Source organism: Sminthopsis crassicaudata, chromosome 3, assembly GCF_048593235.1.
Source record: "Sminthopsis crassicaudata isolate SCR6 chromosome 3, ASM4859323v1, whole genome shotgun sequence".
Lineage (NCBI taxonomy): Eukaryota > Metazoa > Chordata > Mammalia > Dasyuromorphia > Dasyuridae > Sminthopsis > Sminthopsis crassicaudata.
In genome coordinates, this window is record NC_133619.1 from 68,709,093 (window position 1) to 68,727,596 (window position 18,504).

The following is an 18,504-nucleotide window of genomic DNA, read 5'->3' on the forward strand; positions in this document are numbered from 1 at the left end:
ATTGATAGACTTTGAATATAGATCAAAGTACACTTTTTCCACTTACTTTATTCTTTTTTATGCTTGTTTTCTGTTTTTTGTGTTTGTTTTTTATCCTTTCTTTCACCACTGTGACTGATATGGAAATATATTGTACATGATAGCACATATATAACCTATATAAAATTGTTTTCCTGTTATTTTAGGAAAAGAATATGGGAGGGAAAAGGGAGAAAAATTTGGAACTCAAAATCTTGAAAAATTAGTACTAAAAATTGTCTTGATATTTAATTGGAAAAAAAGTACAATTGAATAAAATTTAATTATTTGGTTTGGAAATCTTTTCAAAAATATGTTATATAATTTAACCCCAAAGAAAAATAATTCTAGGTTCAATTTATCCTTGATTATTGCCTTCAGTGTTAATAATTTAAGTATCTTTTGGTTTAGGAAGAAACTATATTGAAAGAGCAAATGTTAGAACCAATTAGACTAATGACAGATTTTTGTCAATTATACTCTTAAGAGAGTAGGCCCTACTCTGGCCTCAATCAAGTTGAGATCTATTAAAGACCTTAGCTGAAAAGACTATTCAGGGCCCTGTGATGTCTAGTCATCCTATTTCTATCTTGCTACTACACCAAAGGGCTCTGAAGGAGAAAGCAAGGGCAGTGACTTTGTACATTCCCCTCTCATTTAATTACAATTTACTTAAACATAATGACATCAACTCCCTGGTCATGGTCCTCATTGAGAAGGAAGGACAAACAGCAGCAACAAGGCTTTGTGCTACTTCTTGGATATTTCCTATGATGTGGATGGGGAATGAAGCCATCATGCTCGACAAAGATCACTGTGTAAAGAGCCCTTCCAATTCTAGTGGACCAAAGCCTAAAGTTGCTATTTCAGGGCCCCCTCTGCCAAAGTAATTTCATCAACTATCTCTTTTGGACTTTATGTTTGGTAATTCCATCTTAATCTTTACTCAGTGCTAGCACTGGCTCAGGCTTTTTCCCCTCAATCCTAGGACTGAACCTGAACTGGGTATTGATGAGTCTTCCTGCTAACCCATCCTTCCCTATTCCTCCCCCTGGGCTTCCTGTGCTCCCAGAGCTTCCTGAACTGGCTTTTTCTTTCTGAATTCATATATCCTCTGTCCCCTGAATTCAACAACTTATCATCTTTGTAACTATTTCTGTCTTTTAGCTGCATCTAGAGACACTGCCATAGCTTCAACCATTTTACAAGGCAGATTAACCCTGGAAATATGTAGGAGTTGCCCAAAGCACTGTCAAATATGACATTAAAGTATACTTTGTACAGAGTTAAATCGACAAAATTCCTTCCTTCTAGACTCTTACAATCAGTAAAATGAAAGGGATTGGTTTTCAAAGATAATTTTAGTGAAAGAAAGATATATATATTTGTGTTGGCTTTATAAGAAATATATCTTTAAAAGAATTGAACTGAATTAACATTATGATAGTTTTTATTTCTTCCCAAAGCACACTTATTCAGAGATGTTAACTGAAAATGATTGTTGGGGAAAATATAAAAATGTTTTATTAATATAAATAATGTTTAATATTCATTATTACATTAATATATAGCATATATAATATATAAATATATGGTATGATATATAATGTGATTATATATTAATTACTGTATATTATTGATATAAATAACATTTAAATCAGTCATTGACTCTCTTCTTTCATGGTGAAAAAAATAAGCAGTAAAATAGCTACCCAGGAAACCAGCTTCAACGTGGTCAAATGGCTATCAGAAAAACTTCAAAACAAAATATAAAAGTATAGGAATATATACTAATAGGTTGGAAAAGACATATTCAGCTGCCATTTAATCCAATGTCTCAATATTCTCCATTGGTGCCTGTCTGTTTCTATGAGGAGTGTTTGAAAAGACAAAGTGCTTGAAAAGAATCTCTTACCTATTAATATCCCAGACTTTTCCAGTCGTGTCCAGTGAGGAAGAAGCTATAAAATCTCCACAGGAATGCCATGTGCAGGACCAGACTGCATGACTGTGTCCTCCCAGAGTCAGAATGCAATCACCTTTGGCCAGATCCCACAATTTCACTGTGGTATCTCCACTGGAAGTAGCCAACTTGGTACCACTGTCAATAAGAATATAGAAGAAAGAATATGTTGAAATATATAAATATATGATTTAATTAATTTTTAAAATAAATGGAAATCTTCTGCAATGAACATTATTATTTTCTACATTTCTATATATTTCAGTAGAAAAGCGGCCTAATAAGCTGTTAAAAATGCCCACTAGTAGTAGAGACATCATTGTGTTCATTTTTTTATTTAATAAATACAAAATATTTATTATAAACTGAGAGCAAAGCATGATACAAGTGAGTCCACATATCATAAACTGTACAACACACTGACCTTAAACTCAAGCTTGTAGATGAGGAAAGGAAATCAAACACACACACACACACACACACACACACACACACACACACTCACTCACCCCCCTAAAATTCCAGGCTATATGTAGTACCATTATATGACTGCTACAAAGTACGTGATGTAAAGTTAAGAAATGGGGGGACCACTTTGAAGGAAAAAAAAAAAAACTGGAGCTGAGTGTCAGGGAATGATTCAAAAAAATTGGGACACGACAAAAAGGCTTTCCCATAATGCATGTTCATGGCCATTTGCTTTCTGAGTTCAGTTACTATTCATGAAACCTGTTGCTGTTTGACCTCTGTTTCTTCAGCTCACAGTATGCCTTAGCTTAAAAAGATCACCTCAGGTGTTCCAGGATTATCTTTTTTCACTTATCATTTTATAGCCATTCCTGAGGAAAAAAAACAAACAAACAAACAACAACAACAAAAAAAAAAACAACACTATTTTTTTTCCTTAAAAGAGTGATGATATTTGTTTAGCTTTTCTTGAAATTTTAATTATTGTAGGCATTTTTTAATATATGAAGAATAATGTTCTGTGTAGCACAGGGGAGCCTTTGGTCTCAATAGAACATGTATTTACTCATTTCTGTGACAGGATTTAGAGTTCTGTAAAGTTCCCGTTTCCCCAAATAGCTTACTCTTCCATTACGTTATGTTTCTAATTCCCATAAGGCAAGCTTTTTTTTTTTCAATAATTAACAGATGAGGTTAATTTTTTTCTTAGATTAATAATACAAAGGGATACATGAGGAAAAGAGACAGGAAGCACACAAAGATAAGGACAGAAGAAGAAACTCAGGTTTGTCAGTTTCATGATTTATCCAGGAGAACAGAATTCTGGGATGATTTAATAGGTGCAGATAATATGAGACAGACTTGGGACAAGATACAGGGATAAAACAAAAGACTTCCTGAGGCTGAAAAGTGCCTCATTTATTAGCAGGAATGAAATAAGGACCCAGGAAATTCGTTACGATTTTGAATGAGAGGACATGAGTTCGCATCTTAGAAATGTCAATTACTAGGGGCGGAGCCAAGATGGCGGAGAAGAAACACACGACTCAGTGAACGTCCTCACTCCCTCACAACCAATTAGATAAATTAAGTCTCAGAATTAGCTCAGGACTGATAGATACCACAAGGACTGGAAGCACGACTTACCAGCTGAAGAGAATCTGGAGTTTCAACAGGAAAGGTCAGTTCTCAGGGGAGGAATAAGAAAGACCAGCACAGACGGTGGGGTAGGGGCACACTGCGCCCATTGCGCTGGGAAGGGCTCTGGGATCAGAGAAGCCACTGAGGTAAAGGAATCTGGCACAGGCTGTTAGCTCTTCTCTGCTAATTATTTAGCAGTTCAGAAGAGAAAGCCAAAATATTTTAAAACTCAGATTAGATTTTCCCCGGATCCTGGGGGTGACTCAGCAAATCTCTTGGCACCAGGGGGCGTGACCTCAGCTACCTCCTGAGAATAGTTAAGAGACTGACAAGTGGGTGGATACGGCCCAAGGCAACACACACTGCCTAGCTTAGCTGGAGGGAGTGGAACTCAGCTCCAGGAAGTCCCAGAGAAGCGGAACCTTTGAACTAGGGACCGCAGTTTCTGGCAGACACTTCCAGTTTGAGCGCAGGGGCTTCTCACGTCACCTGCTGCAGACATCCACTCCTCACCCGGACACATAGGCTGAGCTTCTTGCTGTCTTCACTATTCTACGCCCTGGAAGCACAGTAGTGCTAATCACCTCTGAGGCACTCCCAGGGAGAGGGTGGGGAACTCTCTCCCAGAGCTCTCTCTTAGCGCAGGCGCAGGGGCCGCTGCATCCATCCGGTCTGGGAGGAAGCTGGTAAAGAAGTAAAAAATTTCCTACCCCAGGGACAGACCCCAAAACATTTTTTAAGTATGAGCAAAAAAGCTAGAAAAACTATAGATTCCTTCTATACAGAGAAAGAGCGGGTACCCAACCCCGAGGAAGTTAACAGCAAAGATTCAGAAGATAACAACCTAAAGGGGAACGATTCCTGCCCCCCATCACATAACTCTCTCCTAGAAGAAGCTCTTAAAAAATTGAGGGAGATCGAAGAAAAATGGGGAAAGGAAAGGGAAGCTATGATAGAGAATAACAACGTCCTGAAATTGGAGTTGGAAAAAATAAAGAATTCACAGGAGATGCAGGGAAACAAAATTAGTGAATTAGAAAAGGTTAAAAAAACACAGGAAAGTAGGATTTCTGAATTGGAAAAGATAAAAAAGTCTCAAGAAAATAGAATTTCTGAATTGGAAAAAGAAAATAATTCTCAAAAAAAAAAAATTAGGGAAATGGAAAAAAATTCAATAGAGCAAAATAATTCATTTAAAAACGAAATTGGGCATTTACAAAAAGAACTAAAAACTGTGAAAGAAGAAAATAACTCCTTAAAAGTCAGGATGGAACAAATAGAAATGAATGATTCACAGAGAACCCAAGAATCAGTCAAACAAAACAAAAAAAATGAGAAGCTGGAGAACAACGTCAAATACTTACTGGGAAAATCTATAGACCTGGAAAATAGATCTAGGAGAGATAATCTGCGGATTATTGGACTTCCAGAAAACTATGACCAAAAAAAAGAGCCTAGATTCTATTTTACAGGAAATTATCAAAGAGAACTGTCCAGAGATAATAGAAACAGAAGGGAAAGTAGATGTGGAAAGAATTCATCGAACTCCTTCTGAAATAGACACTAAAAAAAGAACACCATGGAATATTGTGGCTAAGCTGCAGAATTACCACACAAAGGAGAAAATCCTGCAAGCAGCTAGAAAAAAACAATTTAAATACCAAGGTGCCACAATAAGGGTCACCCAAGATCTGGCTGCCTCCACATTAAAAGATAGAAGGGCCTGGAACCTGATATTCCGTAAGGCAAAAGGTCAAGGACTGCAACCAAGAATGAACTACCCAGCTAAGTTTAGCATCTTTTTCCATGGAAGAAGATGGTCATTCAATGAAACAGAGGAATTCTATATGTTTCTAAGAAAAAAACCAGACTTAAACAAAAAATTTGATCTACATCCACAAGACTGAAGAGAAACAGAAAAAGGTACACAGAACCCTTGAGAACTGTAACTCTGTTGTGGGTATATAAAAAATACTCAAGGATAATTTGATTTTACTGATATAAAAGAAAAAAAAGGGGGGTGTAGTAAAGGGAAGGAGTGATAAAAAGAGGGAAACTACATCCCAGGAAGAGACATAGAAAATACACCATATCTGAGGGAACTTAGTGAGGGGGAGAATCATTGTGTGAATCTTACTCTCATCAGAAGAGGCTCAAAGAGTAAATAATTAACATATTTGTTTTTCAGAGAATTTTCTCTCGCCTCATTAAAAGGGGGGAGAGGAAAAGGGAAAAGGAAAAGGAGAATAAGTGAAGGGACTTGGAGGGAGGGGGGAGGGATCCTAAAAAAAAAAAAAAAAAAAAAAAAGAGGGAGGGTTGCGCGTCACAAGGGGGGTCTGTAAATTAAATATCGGGGAGGGGGATCAGGGGGGTCAAGGGAAAAAAGCATAATCTGGGGATAATACGATGGCAGGAAATACAGAATTAGTAATTTTAACTGTAAATGTAAATGGGATGAACGATCCCATCAAACGGAGACGGATAGTAGATTGGATCAAAAAGCAGAACCCTACAATATGTTGCCTACAGGAAACACACTTAAAGCAGGGAGATACATACAGAGTAAAGGTAAAAGGTTGGAACAGAGCCTATTATGCTTCAGGTAAAGCCAAAAAAGCAGGGGTAGCTATCCTTATCTCAGATCAAGCAAAAGCAGAAGTAGATCTTGTTAAAAAAGATAAGGAAGGAAACTATATCCTGCTGAAAGGTAGCATAAATAATGAAGCCATATCAATACTAAACATATATGCACCAAGTGGTATAGCATCTAACTTTCTAAAGGAAAAGTTAAGAGAACTACAAGAAGAAATAGACAGTAAAACTATAATAGTGGGAGATCTCAACCTTGCACTCTCAGATTTAGACAAATCAAACCACAAAACAAACAAGAAAGAAATTAAAAAAGTAAATAGAACATTAGAAAAACTAGGTATGATAGACCTTTGGAGAAAACTGAATGGCAATAGGAAGGAATATACTTTCTTCTCAGCAGTTCATGGATCCTATACAAAAATTGACCATATACTAGGACATAAAGATCTCAAAATTAAATGTAGGAAGGCAGAAATAATAAATGCCTTCTTCTCAGATCACAATGCAATAAAAGCTACATTCAGTAAAAAGTTAGGGGTAAATAGACCAAAAAGTAATTGGAAACTGAATAATCTCATCTTAAAGAATGACTGGGTGAAAGAGCAAATTATAGAAACAATTAACAATTTCACCCAAGATAATGATAATGATGAGACATCATATCAAAATCTTTGGGATGCAGCTAAAGCGGTAATAAGGGGAAATTTTATATCTTTAGAGGCTTATTTGAAGAAAATTGAGAAAGAGAAGATTAACGAATTGGGCTTACAACTTAAAAGGCTAGAAAAAGACCAAATTATAAACCCCCAACCAAAAATTAAACTCGAAATACAAAAATTAAAAGGAGAAATCAATAAAATTGAAAGTAAAAAAACTATTGAATTAATAAATAAAACCAAGAGTTGGTTTTATGAAAAAGCCAATAAAATAGATAAACCTTTGGTAAATTTGATCAAAAAAAAGAAAGAGGAAAATCAAATTGATAGTCTTACAAATGAAAAGGGGGATCTTTCCACCAATGAAGAGGAAATTAGAGAAATAATAAGGAGTTACTTTGCCCAACTTTATGCCAATAAATTTGATAACTTAAGTGAAATGGATGACTTCCTCCAAAAATATAGGCTCCCTAGATTAACAGAGGAGGAGATAAATTGCTTAAATAGTCCCATTTCAGAAAAAGAAATAGAACAAGCTATTAATCAACTCCCCAGGAAAAAATCCCCAGGGCCAGATGGATTCACATGTGAATTCTACCAAACATTTAAAGAACAATTAGCCCCAATGTTATATAAATTATTTGAAAAAATAGGGGATGAAGGAGTCCTACCAAATTCCTTTTATGACACAGACATGGTACTGATACCTAAACCTGGTAGATCGAAAACTGAGAAAGAAAATTATAGACCAATCTCCTTAATGAATATTGATGCTAAAATCTTAAATAAGATACTAGCAAAAAGACTTCAGAAAATCATCTCCAAGATAATACACTATGATCAAGTAGGATTTATTCCAGGAATGCAGGGCTGGTTTAATATTAGGAAAACTATTAATATAATTGACCATATTAATAATCAAATTAATAAGAACCATATGATCATCTCAATAGATGCAGAAAAAGCATTTGACAAAATCCAACATCCATTCCTACTAAAAACTCTTGAGAGTATAGGAATAAATGGATTATTCCTTAGAATAATCAGGAGTATATATTTAAGACCGTCAGTAAGCATAATATGCAATAGAAATAAACTGCAACCTTTCCCAGTAAGATCAGGAGTGAAACAAGGTTGCCCACTATCACCATTACTATTCAATATAGTACTAGAAACGCTAGCCTCGGCAATAAGAGCCGAGAAAGAGATTCAAGGAATTAGAGTAGGAAATGAGGAAATTAAACTATCACTTTTTGCAGATGACATGATGGTATACTTAGAGAACCCCAAAGACTCTGCTAAAAAGCTACTAGAAATAATTCAAAATTTCAGCAAAGTGGCAGGATACAAAATAAATCCACATAAATCCTCGGCATTTTTATATATCACTAACAAAATGCAACAGCAAGAGATACAAAGAGAAATTCCATTCCAAACAAATGTTGAGAGTATAAAATATTTGGGAATCCATCTACCAAAGAAAAGTCAGGAATTATATGAGAAAAATTACAAAACACTTGCCACAAAAATAAAATCAGATTTAAATAATTGGAAAGACATTCAGTGCTCTTGGATAGGCCGAGCGAATATAATAAAGATGACAATACTCCCCAAACTAATCTATTTATTTAGTGCTATACCAATCAGACTCCCAAGAAACTATTTTAATGACCTAGAAAAAATAACAACAAAATTCATATGGAAGAATAAAAGGTCAAGAATTGCAAGGGAACTAATGAAAAAAAACTCAGAGGAAGGTGGTCTAAGTGTACCTGATCTAAAGCTATATTATATAGCAGCAGTCACCAAAACCATTTGGTATTGGCTACGAAATAGACTGGTAGATCAGTGGAACAGATTAGATACAAAGGACAAAAAAGGGTACATCTATAGCAATCTAATCTTTGACAAACCCAAAGATTCCAACATTAGGGATAAAAATTCATTATTCGGAAAAAACTGTTGGGAAAACTGGAAATTAGTATGGCAGAAATTAGATATGGATCCACACTTAACACCATATACCAAGATAAGATCAAAATGGGTCCATGATTTAGGCATAAAGAGGGAGATAATAAATAGATTAGAGGAACAGAGGATAATCTACCTCTCAGACTTGTGGAGGAGGAAGGAATTTATGACCAGAGGAGAACTAGAGATCATTATTGATCACAAAATAGAAGATTTTGATTACATCAAACTAAAAAGTTTCTGTACAAATAATACTAATGCAAACAAGATTAGAAGGGAAGTAACAAATTGGGAAAATATTTTTAAAAACAAAGGTTCTGACAAAGGTCTCATTTCCAAAATATATAGAGAACTGACCATAATTTATAAGAAACCGAACCATTCTCCAATTGATAAATGGTCAAAGGATATGAACAGACAATTCTCAGAGGAAGAAATTGAAACTATATCCACTCACATGAAAGAGTGTTCCAAATCACTACTGATCAGAGAAATGCAAATTAAGACCACTCTGAGATACCACTACACACCTGTCAGATTGGCTAAGATGACAGGAACAAATAATGACAAATGTTGGAGGGGATGTGGGGAAATTGGGACACTGATACATTGTTGGTGGAGTTGTGAAAGAATCCAGCCATTCTGGAGAGCAATCTGGAATTATGCCCAAAAAGTTATCAAACTGTGCATATCCTTTGACCCAGCAGCGCTACTACTGGGATTATATCCCAAAGAAATACTAAAGAGCGGAAAGAGACCTATATGTGCCAAAATGTTTGTGGCAGCTCTTTTTGTTGTAGCTAGAAACTGGAAGATGAATGGATGTCCATCAGTTGGAGAATGGTTGGGTAAATTGTGGTATATGAAAGTTATGGAATATTATTGCTCGGTAAGAAATGACCAGCAGGAGGAATACAGAGAGGCCTGGAGAGACTTAAATCAACTGATGCTGAGTGAAATGAGCAGAACCAGAAGATCACTGTATACTTCAACAACAATACTGTATGAGGATGTATTCTGATGGAAGTGGAAATCTTCAACATAAAGAAGATCCAACTCACTTCCAGTTGATCAATGATGGACAGAGGTAGATACACCCAGAGAAGAAACACTGGGAGGGGAATGTAAATTGTTAGCACTACAATCTGTCTGCCCAGGTTGCATGTACCTTCGGATTCTAATGTTTATTGTGCAACAAGAAAATGATATTCACACACATGTATTGTACCTAGACTATATTGTAACACATGTAAAATGTATGGTATTGCCTGTCGTCGGGGGGAGGGAATAGAGGGAGGGGGGGTAATTTGGAAAAATGAATACAAGGGATAATATTATAAAATATATATATATATATATATATAATAAAAAAAAAAAAAAAAAAAAGAAAGTTAAAAAAAAAAAAAAAAAAAAGAAATGTCAATTACTGCTACCTCTATGACTTTGGGCAAGTTACTCTGATGCCTCCTTTTTTTTCATCCATAAAATGAGTGGGTTAGATGAAATAGCCTGTAATGATCTCCCATATCTTTGAGCAGAGAAAAATGTGTCTTGAAAATTCTTCTCCAACAAGAATATTTTTATACACAAGATTCCCTGATAAATTATGAAGATAATCACTCAGCAAAATTCTGATTATTAAAACATGTCAATATATTCATCTAAGGTGCTTGCCACTTGCACAGAGTCCAAATGGCAGAGATATTTCCCATAGAAGATGAAGCCATTTCAAATGCTACTATTTGGATTTTACACGTACACTTGCTATCATATTTCTTACCTTTTCAATGGGTGCAGGAAAGATTGCAGAAAGGAAAAGAATTCAGAGCTGACCATAAAAATTATATTAAAAACAAATAAGTAATAAATCTACTTTAAAAATATTAGTATTTGGCGATGGTGGTATGCTAATAACATCAGGAAACCTATCATTAAATGGGAACTTCCTATTGAAAATCACAAACATCCTAAATAAGATTGACCATTCAGGAAAACTAAATGGAACAATAAAAGTGATTATTTACCAAATTATAATACAAAGCTAGTTCATTGAGTTAAATTAAAAATATCACAGATGAGCATTGAAGAGAGTCATTGAGTTTATGACTAGAATAAGAATAAAATTAAAAATAAGAATAAGAATAAAAAGGAGATTAAATTGAACACAGGAAGTTGTATTATAACTTTCATGATTCCAAGATGATCTCTGGTGCTAAATCCAACTTTTTGATGGAAAAGTTCCCTTCACTAAAGTTAGGGATGTAAGATAGATGCTTTTAGTATTGCATTGATACCTAAAAATATTTTTTAAAAATCCTAGAGTAATGTCTCTAGTACTTCTGTGAAAAATATTTTGAAGAATGTAGACTAGAACTGCAGAATAAGAAGATATGGATCAGTTACCACCTGTATATTGTTGAATATTAACATTCACAGTGCTGAGATAACAGATCTGTTGAAGGTGGAGTGTTTTGTCTTTTTTCATGACAAGTGTAACAAAATGAATCTTTCTTCTTTCTATATAGTGTGTGAATAAAGTTTCTGCAGCAAGTTCATGCAAATATGACTTCATAGTGGTCAAAATCCTTCATTGGTGGTACATAATAAAGTAGAAGCAGCAAAACAATATTTAATAGGTTAGGCCGCCTGTGGCACTAGGTGAAGAATCAGCTAATTATCATTTCATTTAAAGCCTCTATGATGTGCTATCTCCCTTATCATTAGTAATACAGAAAAGTATAGTGGAATGAGTGTGCATGATCAACACCCATGGCCATGTGGAATCTTAGAGGAGAAACCACATGGACATGATAGATTATGTACTTTGCATACTGGAGAACTTAGAGGGACATTTATGAGAAAACTGATTACACATTCATCCACTACATAATTCTAATGGTGATTTTCTGTGATTTTTATCTCAAGGACTAGCCAGCTACTAACAAGGATTCAAAGGGTACCTTATGTGAGTGTTTGCTTACAAAAGTGTCCCTGTTGGTAGACAGAAAGCAGTATGCTGCAAAGGAAAAAGTGTAAAGAGTTGTGAATCAGAGGTTTCAGGCTCAAATCTCCACTCTCTGGGTGATTTGGACCATTACATCTCTGGGCCTCAGTCTTCTGATATAAATGATGAAAAGCCTTGATTAAATGATTCCTAATCTTCCTCACATTTCCTCAGCTCCTCTGTTATTCAGGGTTCTCAAGGCAATACTAAATAGGAGTGAATCTTGAAACGCCAGTATTCAAAGAGTCAAAATTGCAAGTGTCTAACGGACAATGGGGATATCCCCTGTGGGGATAAGGAGGCAGCAGCACATTTCCAATCAGAACATGTGTCCACTTATTATCTCTGTATGCTTGGGGAAATCACTTCTCAACTGTGGGCCCCAAGTTTTTTCATCTGTAAAATTAAGGATGTTGGACTAAATACTCAGTAAGGTCCCTTCTATCTCTAAATCTATGATCCCTAGATATTATCCTGTCTGTATAATGGGTATTTCCTCTTTTTGCCTTACACCTTGGGGACTTTAGCTTCTAAAGACTGGTAATTATGACATTGCATTATTATCCAGAGAAAAGTTGAAATGGTGTCATCATTTCAGTTATACTTTGGCATACCACTGGCTTTTCCTTTGTTTTAAATTTAGTTGGTCTTAGGCATTTATTCAAGACAGATGACCAAGAATGGTAAGAGTAGAGGAAGCAGCCAGCTAAGCCCTCTCAATTTCACGTCCAAACAACTTTACAAATAATACCTCAAATTGAATTGTGTCAATTTGTGGAGTGTCAAAGAGAACAGAACTCAGGGTGAGACCTTCTTCAAGCCCACCACCATTTAGGATGACAGAAGTGGAGGTTTATGACCTAGACACAGGGACATGGAGGCTAGCCTGAAGCCCTTGCTGATGGCAAAAGAAGCTGCAACAATTTCAGGAGTTCTAAAGCCAGAGATGGTACGGGAATCTGCCAACTGTTCAGAAAGAGATAGCAGAGGACTCCTGTATCAGCACTGGAATGCAGGACTGGAGGCTTAACTCCATCACCTATCTCCATTCCTGGGTCATAGGGAAAGGGCTGAGAAGAGCATTTTCCAGATTTGTTTGTGTGGTCTGTATGCCCTAATGCTTGGAGAGTCTGTCTATAGTATCTTTTAGCAAGATGCTGTTTCCCTGCTTTTCTATTATTAGATGTATTTTTGATTTTGCTTTGTCTGAGATCATTCAGTATAACCAGGTGGGATTTATATGAGGAATGCAGAACTAGTTCAATATTAAAAAAAAAATAAGAATAATTATAACTGTCCATATCAAATTACAAAAACATATGATTATCTCAATAGAAGCAGAAAAATGATTTGACAAAATATAGCACTTCTTTCTATTTAAAAATATTAGAGAGCATAGAAATACATGGAATTTACCTTAAAATGATAATATCTATTTAAAATCATTGACACTTTCTTGAGAAGCTAAACCTATATTTATAGATTCAGAACACATATTAGTCTTCTGAATTTCTAAAAATGAAGTTTTATCCCAGTAGGATTCATACATTGTGCTAATAGCTTAAAGATTATTCAAATCATGATTTAATTACTCCAGTAAGTCCATATTATTTATGAACTTATGCTAGAAATAAGAGCTAAAAGAAAGAGAACAAGGAAATTCCTGCTAATTATGAAGTGTATCTGTAACTAACTCTCTCATTAAAACAATTTTCAATATGGTTGTTGTCATTAGGAGTTGGGTAAGTGCATTTCATAAAATAGCTTAGTTCTAAAATTATCAGCTCAGGGACTTCATACTGTTGTTTAAGAATCTTGGGCTCAAAAATATGTTCAGAATTGATAATATTTCCCAGATTCCAAACAGAAGTTGAGAAAATATGTATTTGCTCATTAGCAAAAGAAAAAAAAAACATACTTTACCTGGCTTTTTCTTACAGGCAATATTGACTGGCATCTATATGGACCTCAACTTCACTTTATCTGCTAGGTAGAAACCATTTAATATTCACTTTCTGTTAGTTGTTCATTGCTAACCTGACCACAACCTGACTTCCCCTGGGATTTGCATATAGATCATACATGCACAGAACATTTATAGAGTGCATATGTAAGTATAGAAGAGAAGATTGAATACAAAATTATAAAAATCTTATCATATCCACTTTGCTTTTTTCTATATGTTTGTATACAAACATACATATGTACACAGATATACACATGCATATGTATATAGATTAACATATTCAACATATAATAAAGTTGTCCTTCCTACTTATCAGTTATTTTATATTCTTTCTGTTCCCTTCTATGAATTTAAGGTATATGTAACTTCATAATCTTCAAATATCCTTTTCCTTCATTCCTTCCTTCTTTACCCTATCACTACCTTTCACCTCCTTCCACTGGCAGGGGGGGAGGGGGGAAACATTCTTTAATTATATGTATCCCCCTAGTTTCTAGGTTTTTTTTTGTTTTTTTTTTCCCTTATAGCAAAGAAAAGAGGCCCTATAAAGTATTTTGGTGTACATTTGGCTCTTTTTATCTTTCTTTAATCTCCTAGGTTGAATAGATTTCATAGTGGTAGTCCTAGGTGTAAAGACACAATTTAGTGACTTTTAGGGCACGATTCCAGATTTAATAGCAATTAATTTTGTTAATAAATTTCTTGAAACTGGTCCCCCAACTCATGTTATGCACTCATCATGTGAATTTTTTTTATGATTTCCAGCTCATAGTTTTATGTTATGTTTCAATAGGACATTTGCACTATAGACATTAAACCCAGTCTTTCTGAAAACTAATTGTGATAATGATAGAGATTACATTGATTCTGGCAGCTGAAAGTATGGTGGATTTATAGTCATGTGCACACAATATATATAAGATCATTTTAATTTGAGCTTGGCCACTAATTCCTAACTCTCTGAATGGCTTTAGACAAATGCTTTGATCTTTCTGGCTCTCAGTTTGTTTCATGGCAGATGAGGGAACTGGATTGAATGATTACTGAAGTCTCTTTTCTAGATCTGTGATCCTATGACTATATCATAAAAGAAGAGGAAGCAGAGGGGCAGAGTCCCTTCTGTCTTTCTTTAAAAAAAAAAAAAATGTCACTTGTATTCACTCATTGTTTTAATGTGATACTCTGAATCCATGCTTCTTGACAATGGAGAAGTATATCCAATTTTGATTCTGTGCAATTTGGGATATATATTTAGATATATCTGTATAGTTAATGGAACTATTTGGCTTCATGAAAAGGCAATCAGTTTTACCAATCTGAAACTCTTCACTTGCAAAGCACTTTAAAGTATCTATAGCATTCTGCAGAAATCAAATAAAAATATTTTCTTATAGGAAATGTGACATAGTCTTTCTACTTTGATAAAAAGTAATAATGCAGTAACATTTTGCTCATCTGAAATGCTTTTTAAGGAAAAAAGTCATAACATAAATGTCTTTGTACATACACTTTTATTACATAAATAATGCTCAGAATAATTTGGGGAACATTTATCATATTTAATGCATGAAAGATGCCAAAAAGGCAGACACATTTGTTTTTATGTTAGAAATTCCAAGTGACATATACAATATTTATCTTACAAAATATAGATTATAGCAAAAATAAAGAGACAACCTACTGTGATTAGCCAAATTTATGGAGAACAAGAGAAAATAGAGTAAGAAAATACCTTAAGCTTTTAATGTGAGCAGGATAGGCATTTAAATTGGTCATATATTGTTGCAGAAGAAAGGATGATGACAGAGACAAGAGGAACTGCATGAAAATCTTAGCTCCAACATTTATTATTTAATTTAACTCTCAAGGTATCACTTTATTTATTTATAAAATGTAGACACTAATACCTCAACTATCTTGGATCATTGGAAGAAAAATATTTTGTAAACATTGAAATAAGTTATAAGTACATTATTATCATTATATGAAGGAAAAGAGGTACTTTGACTTCCTATTACTAGTTCCTATGATAAGGCTTTTGTTTGCAAAGATTTCAAACATTTTGATTGAAGTCAATGGTACAACTGAGTTGGTTACACAAATAGACTTTCAGAATCAGAATAATTATATATTTCCTGTGAAGAAAAGTTCATAGTTCTTTCCACTGGAGGATCTTCAAAGTAGAATACTAGAAAACTGTTCTTTTGATTTTTTTGGATTTTCTCACAATAGCAATGTCAGAGATTTGGCTCTAGGAAAAATGCCAACTTTTTCATTTGCTTTGCTCCCCCGCTGACAAAAATGTCAGTCCTTTAAAGAATTTTAACTTTCCTTGGCTCACCAATTTTTTTTAAGATTAATGCTATATGTGCATTATCTGTACATATTTATTTTATATTATATTATACATATAATATATATATATTCATAAATATAAAATAAATAAAATTTAGATAATTAAAATACTTAAATATTTTAAGTATTTACTTTTCTAATCCATTTCCATATTAATGATTTACCAGATCTTGCCATTTCTTATTTTTTAATTGTGTCTTCCTTTAGATGTATCAATTTATGAAAAAAATAATGTCCCATGAAAGAAATTATTCTGCTTCCTAAATCATCTGTCTGAGTATGCCCCCTGTTTTTACTTTTAAGACTATAGAAATGCTTTATACGCTAAGCATAGAGAATTAATGATTCAGATCAAACATCAGAATGGAAGCAATCTCATTTTGTCTACTGATTTTCAACATATTAAAGAAGGATTAAATTCAAAGGAGTACAATGAATCTGAAAATGGAATTCTTTAAGCCAATTAAAAAAATTCAAGCCTGATAAACATATTTCTAACTGTAAATTCAACTCAAGGAACTCATTTTTATTGACTTCATAGTTAATAGCTATATTCTGACATGGCTGAACATTTAGAACAAAATTGCAGTTACAAAACTTAAAACAAGAGGGAAAAAAAAGTGTCCTTAAGAAACATATATCACTTCAGATCAGAACATAGATTTAGGAAAACAAGGCCCAGAGAAGTGGAGTAAAAAAAATTGTCCCATGTCACAAAGTTGAGTTGAGATTTGAATCCAGGTCCTCAAATTCCAAACCCTACTTTTTCTACTATACTAAAATGAAAAAGTGATGTTAGTGTCAAGCTGTATAACAGAGACAAAAAAAAAAAAAATAGATAGATACTTAACAACAGAGATGCAATATGGCATCATGAACAGAGCCCTAGACTTAGGTTGGGATGGCACAGACCTGCAGCTGGAGACAGAATTACTTAGGCTCAAATGCACCTCAGATTCTTATGAGATCAGTAACTGAGTAATGCACTTGACTTCCAATGTCTTAATTGCCTTATCTGTGGTTATCTGTAAAATGAGTGGGTTGGTTTTGGTGATCTCAAAGTCCTCTCATTTTTGTATCTAGCCAATTGTGAAATGATCAAGAGATGATCCATGTTGAATATCATTTGGAAAACATGCTGCTTGTTGTTCAGTCATTATTTGTAACGAGCTGTCGTCTCCAGAAGCTGCTGGATCGCTCTCTGGGAAGAGATCTGCTGTGTCTACTCAAATCTCTCCAACAGATTCTTCTTCCTGTAACGAACCGTTGTCTCCAGGCAGTTGCTGTTAACTCTTGTCCAAAGAAGTGACTTCCCTTCCTGCAGAGAGCCCCGTCAAGCCTGATGCAATTCAGAGTCTTTCTCTTGAATCCTGGCTCTGAATCTCCTCCAGCTCTTATCCTTCTCCAGGCCGATCTGCTCTCTGCGCCCAGTGCTGTCTCTTTTTATCCTCCCAGAGAATGGGCGTGGGATAATGCAAGGGCTTCTGGGAAGAATCACCCCAGCCAATGAGCTTGCCCCCTCTATCAAGTCAACCTGAGTTCTCACCTTGTAATTGTCCAGAAAACCTGAATTCTCACCTTGTCACCATCCAGACAACCCCAGTCCTCACCTAGTAATCCCAACATCTCCCCCTTTCTTTTGATTTAGAACATAGGACAGTCATGACCTTGAAACATAAATCCATCAATATGGGAAGTATTACAGATAATTACATAAATGACCTTGAAACATAAATCCATCAATATGGGAAGTATTACAGATAATTACATAAATGACCTTGAAACATAAATCCATCAATATGGGAAGTATTACAGATAATTACATAAATGACCTTGAAACATAAATCCATCAATATGGGAAGTATTACAGATAATTACATAAATTACAAAAGCATATAGTAACATAGTAACATAACACATGCTAGAAGTATATAACATAATCATAAATTGAAAATTTATAAATGTCCATAAGTCCATTGTCCATTAGTCTCATCTTGTGTGAGGAAGTCCAATGATTCCTGCTGGTTTTTAATGTTCTTTAACAGTCTTCTTATTATCCATGATCTTTCAGTGTCAGATGTTTCTTAGATCTTCTCCTTTATTTTGAGGTCTTTCTCTTTTTCTGTCTCTCTCTGGTGGACAAGGCGAATATGACTCGTTGGCACCCATCTGATTCCTTCTCCTGCTGAAGAAATACAAGCAAACCCTCTCCCCAGGCAGTTAACCTATCTGGTCCCTTCCATTCACCACTTTCTGGATCTCTCCACATCACCTGGCGATTATCTAAGGGACAGTGGAGATGCTCTCACTGGACACTGCCCTTCTGGTGGGTTATAAAACCTGTCTGCTGGAGCCAGTGCATCTTTGTCA

General features: G+C 34.9%; 1 protein-coding gene across 1 annotated transcript in view; it reads right to left on the bottom strand.

The window, feature by feature from the left end:
- SPAG16 (sperm associated antigen 16) overlaps positions 1-18,504 on the bottom strand; it is a 1,297,727-nt gene that overhangs the window by 622,904 nt on the left and 656,319 nt on the right. Inside the window, exon 12 of the mRNA XM_074298771.1 lies at positions 1,934-2,119. Coding sequence (XP_074154872.1) covers positions 1,934-2,119 — 186 coding nt within the window. The remainder of the gene's footprint in view (positions 1-1,933; positions 2,120-18,504) is intronic.